General features: G+C 36.6%; 1 protein-coding gene across 1 annotated transcript in view; it reads right to left on the reverse strand.

Moving 5' to 3' along the window:
- LOC101563992 (zinc finger protein 596-like) overlaps positions 1-7,264 on the reverse strand; it is an 18,160-nt gene extending 10,896 nt beyond the window's left edge. Inside the window, exons 1-2 of the mRNA XM_012517214.1 lie at positions 7,247-7,264; positions 5,016-5,142 (exon numbers count right to left, since the gene is read on the reverse strand). Coding sequence (XP_012372668.1) covers positions 5,016-5,142; positions 7,247-7,264 — 145 coding nt within the window. The remainder of the gene's footprint in view (positions 1-5,015; positions 5,143-7,246) is intronic.

Genomic DNA, 7,264 nt, shown 5'->3' on the forward strand with positions numbered 1-7,264 from the left:
AGGAAGCAGTCCTTTCAAAATCATTCCTCGAGGCAGGTATTATACGGACTCCAAAACCAGGGAAACACACAACTAAAAAAGAGAACTACAGGTCATTCTCCCTCTAGAACATAGATGCAAAAATCCTCAATAAAATCCTAACAAATAGAATACAGCAAATCATCAAGAAGATCATACACCACAACCAGGTAGGACTCATCCCAGAGATGCAAGGATGATTCAATATTAGAAAAATCTATAAATGTAATACACTATATTAATAGAGCAAAATCTAAAAACCACATGATCATCTCAATTGATGCAGAAAAAGCTTTTGACAAAGTCCAATACTCATTCATGTTCCAAGTCCTGCAGAAAATTGGAATAGAAGGCCTCTACTTCAATTTGATAAAAGCCACCTATGACAACCCAACGGCTAACACAATTCTAAATGGGGAAAAACTGAAATCTCTTACTCTCAGATCTGGGAGAAGACAAAGATATCCTCTATCACCCCTCCTATGCAATATACTTTTGAAATCACTGGCTAGAGCCATTAGACAAGAAGGAAAAACAGAAGGAATAAGAATAGGTAAAAAAGAAGTTAAATTATCATTATTTGAAGATGACACGATATTTGGAAGACACACAAAACTCTACAAAGAAGCTAATAGAAATGATACACAAATTCAGTAGCATAGCAGGATACAAAGTCAATATTCAAAAGTCAGTAGCATTCCTCTACACAGATAACAAACACACTGATAGGGAAATTAGAGAAACAGTACTTTCTTACAATAGCACCATGGAAAATGAAATACCTTTGAATTCACTTAACCAAAGCAGTCAAAGATCTTTTCATGGAAAATTACAGTATTGTGAAAAAAGAGATCATAGAGGATTTCAGAAAATGGAAAGATATTCCCTGCTCCTGGATAGGAAGAACCAACATCATGAAGATGGCCATACTCCTAAAGATATTGTACAGACTTAACGCAATTCCTATCGAACTGCCACCAATATATCTCCCAGACCTAGAGAAATTGTTCCTAAAATTTATTTAGAACCAGAAAAGACTGAGAATAGCAAAGGCAATCCTGGGCATCAAAGGCAAGGCAGGAGCCATTACAATTCCAGACTTGAAATTATGCTACGAAGCTACTGTGATAAAATCAACATGGTATTGGCAACAAAATAGACCTGAGGATCAATGGAATAGATTAGAAGATGCAGAGGCCTCTACAAATACACTCAGCCACCTTATCTTCGACAAAGGGGCCAAACACACTTACTGGAAGAAAGATAGCCTCTTTAACAAATGGTGCTGGAAAAAACTGGCTCTCTACATGCCAAAAACTAAAACTTGATCCAGGTCTATTGCCATGCACTAAGCTAAGGTCAAAATGGATTAAAGATCTAAATATTTAAACACAAACATTGAATCTCCTGGAAGAGAATGTAGGAGGAACTCTTGAAGACATAGGGGTATGCAAAGAGTTTATGAACAAAAACCAAATCACATTGGTAACACTTGAAAGAATTGACAACTGGGACAACACTTATTGAGAAGATTTTGCATGTGAAAAGAAATTACCAGCAAAGTGAAAAGACAACCCGCAAATTTCAAAAAGCCTTAATTCATAAGCACTCAGACAAAAGTCTGCTCTCCAGAATTTACAAAGAATTAGAATACATCATGGCCCCTCAATTTAAAGACCCAATCCAGAAATGGGCATCTGAGATGAACACACACTTCTCAGAGAACAAAATTAAAGAAGTGAATAAATATATGAAAAAATGCTCCACATCACTAACCATCCATGAAATGCAAATTAAAACAACACTGAAATACCATCTCACCCCAGAAAGAATGGCTATCATAAACAAATCAAGCAACAACAAATATTGGAGAGGCTGTGGGGGAAAGGGAACCCTTCTCCACTGCTGGTGGGAATGTAGACACACTCGTGCAACCATTATGGAAATCAGTGTGGAGATTTCTTAAGAAACCAGGACGGGAAATCCCATTCAAGCCAGCTCTCCCCCTACTGGGAATTTTCCCGGAGGAACTGAAAACATCATATCATAGTGATATATGTGTGTCTATGTTTATAGCAGCACAATGTGTGATAGCTAAATCTTGGAAACAACCAAGATGCCCATCACATGAGGAATGGTTGAAAAAGATGTGGTATTTTTATATAAAGGACTATTACTCAGCTATAAAGAATGATAAACTTGAAGTATTTATAGCTAAGTGGATGCCACTTAAAGATATTCTCATAAGTGAAATAAACCAGACCCACATGTGTAAACATCATATAGTCTCCCTAGTATAAGAAATCAAAAGAAGAAATACAAATAGAAAGGTATAACACAACTAAAAGGAAAGTGAGAACTTGAGGATTGGACAATGAGGAGAGGGCAAGGAGAAAAGCTGGGAAACAGGACAGGGATGAAGCCATATGTTTATATGCACAAGATGGGCAAGGCAATGATCCTGAGAAACATCAGCAGGTTTTTGAGACTAGCAATTAATTTGTAGGATTCTCAACCTGACTAACTACATATGCTGATACCTGTGAACCAAGCAACTGCATTGAAGATAGCAATGTGTAACAGAAGGATCACGCTTGGAATACCTGTCATTCTAGTCTTCTAAATACATAATTCTTGTCACAACATACCAATTATTACCAAAATGTCTCACAAGTAAAAGTTTTTTTTAAATGGGTAAAAATGAAAAAAAAGACACCAGAAAAAGAAAAAAAAAATCACAGGACTATCCTGCTACAATGCTGTATATGGTTAGATTTCTAAATTTCTGTGTAAAAATATGTGTTTATTCCTATCTTCTAATTTTTTTCTTCATATTCCTTAAGGACTTAAAGTTCAACGCATCAATACTTGATTGAAAATACCTGCTCCACATTATGCTTAAGATGTTTGATATTTAAACAGATAGTTAGGGTAAACCAAACCACATATGTTGTAGGGTAATAATAAACTTCTCTTCTGGAGGGTTAAAAACCTAAGCTTGCAGACCAAATATTGGAGAAAAACAGGAAGGGTTGCAAGGTTGGCCAACATTTTGGCCTTAGCCTTTCAAGGTCTGTGAAGACTGAGGACTTAGGACAACCTGTACTGTAACATCATGTAACTCAGTTGTGTCCCAAATTTTCTGATCAAAGAGATTATGGAGTTACAGAAGAATGTGATCAATGATGTATGGTGTGCCTAAGGAGAGTCACATGGAAAGAAAACATTCTCTCAGGCTTTCAGAGAGAGCAAACTGGCCAAGCAATGGCTGTGACACATCCACATGGCTGACACTGACAAAGGATCTACAAACTGCAGTACAGGGTTACAGGATAAATCCTGAGAGGACTTGACTGACCTCATCAGATACAAAAGTTACACTTCTTGTTATATAGTTCTTGCTTTATCTTGGTCTTAACCATCCAGCAGAAAAGTATAAAAACAAGGGATATAAAGTAAAGCCATATTAATATGCTGAGCTGTAAAAGGCTCTAGTCAACAACTTCTGCAGACAGCCCGCTACTATTGTGGACTGCTGGACTGTGTTAGATTGTTTTTCTGAATTCAAGCACTTATAATATAAGAATAAGAGTATCCATCTCGGACAGTACTAAACAAAAAAAGGGGATGCAAAGGAAAGACTATTTTGTATTTTTATATACAGAATAGTTAGATAGATATACAGCTACTTTCACTTAATTCAATGGGAAGAAAAATTTATAGTAATAGTGGTTGGACAGGATATCCTGTCTTCTTCTTGTGCTATGCCACTAAGAAAATAACAATGTACAATGTATTAGTTATTGAAAATGTTCTATTAATCAGCTTTGAAACTGTCTCACTGATATTTGTTTCTCAATAAAATAAAATAAAAAACAATGAAATGATAAAAAATTGGATGACATCAAAGAGAAAAAACACTGCACAGCAAATATATAGTCAAAAGAATGAAAAAATAGATTGCAGAATTGTACAAATACTTTGACAACAACACTGAATGTAGAGTATTAATATCCAAAATATATAAACACAAATACATTATTAATAATTCTGTGACAATCACAATTTTGATCGAGTTTTAGGGTGACACTCTGCATAAATTTATAGACTAAATGGAGGAAATCTATCTGAAGTAAAATGGTAAACATGTTTTTCTAGGTTCAGAGGGCATGGAGAATGTGTGCCAGAGGAGTATGGCCTGTGAGGATACTTCACTTATTTTTATTTTTTAAAGAGCATGTGGAGGAGCCTGGGCCTAGCTCAGTCCTTTAAGTGGCTGCTTCCACAAAGCTGTCAGCCTCAGGTGGCTGGAGTTCGAACCTCACAACTCTCCCGCTGGCCAAACGTGCCCTGAAGGCATGTGAGGAACAACAACAACAAAAAAGTCCTTGGGCTGGTGAGATGGCTCAGTGTTCTAAAGCACCTACTTAGAACAAGCTTAGCAAAGCACAGGGACCGCGGTTCAATCCCCCAGCACCACATGCCAGCCAGCCCCGCCCCCTGGTGGGCTGAGCTGGACACCCACACCCCCCCCACATAAATAAATAAATTTAAAAAAAAATAAAGAGCATGTGGAATTAACAATATTTCAAAAAATAATAAAGACAATATCTATAGAGTTCAATGAATAGAGTTTAAATAAAATGAAAATGAAATTCTTCAGGAATACTCACAGTTCTTTTTATTTTCATATCTGGCTCTACCCTAATCCCACTGAATAGAAAATAATAGTTTTTGTGATATAAAATGTACTTATAAGTAAAAATTATTTATTTCCCAGATTTGATCTCTTTGATGATGCTTTTCTAGTAATAAAGAATAAATAAGATTATCTTAAAGATTTTTTGTAACTTTAAATAAGATACACAAGAACTCTTCACACTTTAAAGTCTGTGAATGAATCAGGACAAATATTGAGTGGGCTATGTGGTGGATATTCTACAAAACTGATGTTTGATTTTTCATATGATTGAAGATACATTGATAGAGAGACCTACCAAGAGATATTAGATGATTGATGTTTTCCAGCATCACATCTCTGTACAGCTTCTTCTGGGATGTGTCTAGTAGGGCCCACTCCTCAGGGGTGAACTCTAGGATCACATCTTCAGCGGTCACTAACTCCTAGAAGATTGTACATTGTAGATTAGACAGAGAATTAGATACAATATTCATTGCATGAAAAATCTATGATGGCACTGAGGTAGAAGAGATCCTGGACACACAGAGATATCAATTAGAAATCCCTTCAGAAATCCTAAAATTATTAAGGACATTATTAAATAATATGTTGTATAGGAAATCTCAGAAAACTTCCAAGAAAGTGGTGTTAAGAATTACAAAACTGGGGGCTGGCCATATAGCTCAGCAGACTAAAGCGCTTACTTAGGTTGACACATGGACTGGGGATTTGATCCCCAGCTTACCCTGCTGGCCATGCCCCCAGAGCATGCTGAGACAGCATCTGAGACTGGGCGTGGTGGCGCATGCCTGCAATCCTAGGGGTTGGGAGGATGAAAATACTATGAGTCCTATCTGTGTAGTGAGACCCTGTGGACCCTGTACTAAATACATAAAAAAATTATGAAACAGGTTCTTAAAAATGCCCATTAAAATCCAGTGCAAATTGTCTTTCCAATTTATTAAAGGAAATTTACAAACACATTAAAAGGTAAATTATTTTTTTATAAGGTTTTTATTGTTATTCATGTTGAAGAAATTCCAGTCCTATTTTTTTTTAATTTTTATTTATTTATTTATTTATTTGAGAGAGAGAGAGAGAGAGAGAGAGAGAGAGAGAGAGAGAGAGAGAGAGAGAGAGAGAGGCCAGCTCAGCCCACCAGGGGGCGGGCTGGCTGGCATGTGGTGCTGGGGGATTGAACCGCGGTCCCTGATGCTTTTGCTAAGCTTGTTCTAAGTAGGTGCTTTAGACCACTGAGCCATCTCTCCAGCCCCAAAAGGTAAATTATTATCATTATTGATTTGTCATTGTTTAAAAAGACTATGCTTCAAATTCTCCATTATTATACTTTATATTCCTCTTTTTAAAATCATTTAATATTCTGATATGAATTTGGAAATAGCCAAAGTTTTTTCCCTTTCTCATAAATATTTGATACATACGTGTTTTGTTTTTGCTCTAAAAAGTCCACAGAACCTAGAAGGAATCACCCCCATCCATGGTAACTGGATTAATTGCATGACTGTTGCTATCTAAGGATGCATTTTCTCTGTGCTAGATGGGACTTCGCTGAATGAGGCTGGGGACAAAAGTGAAGCAGCACTAGCCACAATCCTCTTTAACTAGTTCACTGTAGTTTGTCCTAGTCCAGAATTTTCTGAGCTAGGACTATTCTCAGTTTTCTCTGAATACTAAACATTATTATTCAAAGTCTGATGCGTGACTACTGTCTCTTGGTTCATGTGTAAGAGAACCTATCAAGCATTGTACATGCAGTATGTAATAAATCCTTCAAAGAATTTCCAGGGTCTTCAATTTCCCTTTTAGGTATTCTCCCACTGTACTCATAAATACCCCACCTCAGTAAATTAGTAATAACATGCAAGAATAGCATACAGCAACAGAAATGAAAAATTGTGACTTCCTATTAGGTAAGATTGACAATAGTTACTTCAGGTACATTTGTTTAAGTTTTATTTCTTTAACATTCAATTATCTACTCCCTAATTTATTAATTTTTAGAATTGATGGTAAGCAATTCTAAATCTCTGATCCAAACTTCCCAAATTTTTGAATTCATCCACAGTGAATAGACTTAGTTTTATCGTCTTTATCTCGTGTTGGACTGCGCCTGCTCAGTGAATCAGCCACCGCTTCTCGCATACAGCCATGCTTTGTGTTCAGCACGGTGCTCCAAGTACCACAGTGAATGCAACAGGTAGTGAGGCAGATGCTTCCCCAAAGGCCCAAGATGAGAAGAGGAAGAACATGTCTTCACTGTCTTCTGTGAACGTGAAGCCATAGTGTAGACACATACATCTACACACAAACATCTTGACATGCATTTGCATAACTGTATCTATATCCATGTCATGTACATATATAGATAATTAGATATTAAAGGATTTATGCCCCATGATAATTACCTCAATATCAAGACAAATTTACCTGGAATTTCAATATTGTAATCCCTCCTACGTATACTTAGGACTTACTATCTGCTTTCAGTAATTTGCTGTTTTAGTAGACAAGAACTTTGAGACTCACCTGGGAGTGCACCGCCAT

This window comes from Octodon degus, unplaced genomic scaffold, assembly GCF_000260255.1.
Source record: "Octodon degus isolate 3935 unplaced genomic scaffold, OctDeg1.0 scaffold00155, whole genome shotgun sequence".
NCBI classification, from domain to species: Eukaryota; Metazoa; Chordata; class Mammalia; order Rodentia; family Octodontidae; genus Octodon; species Octodon degus.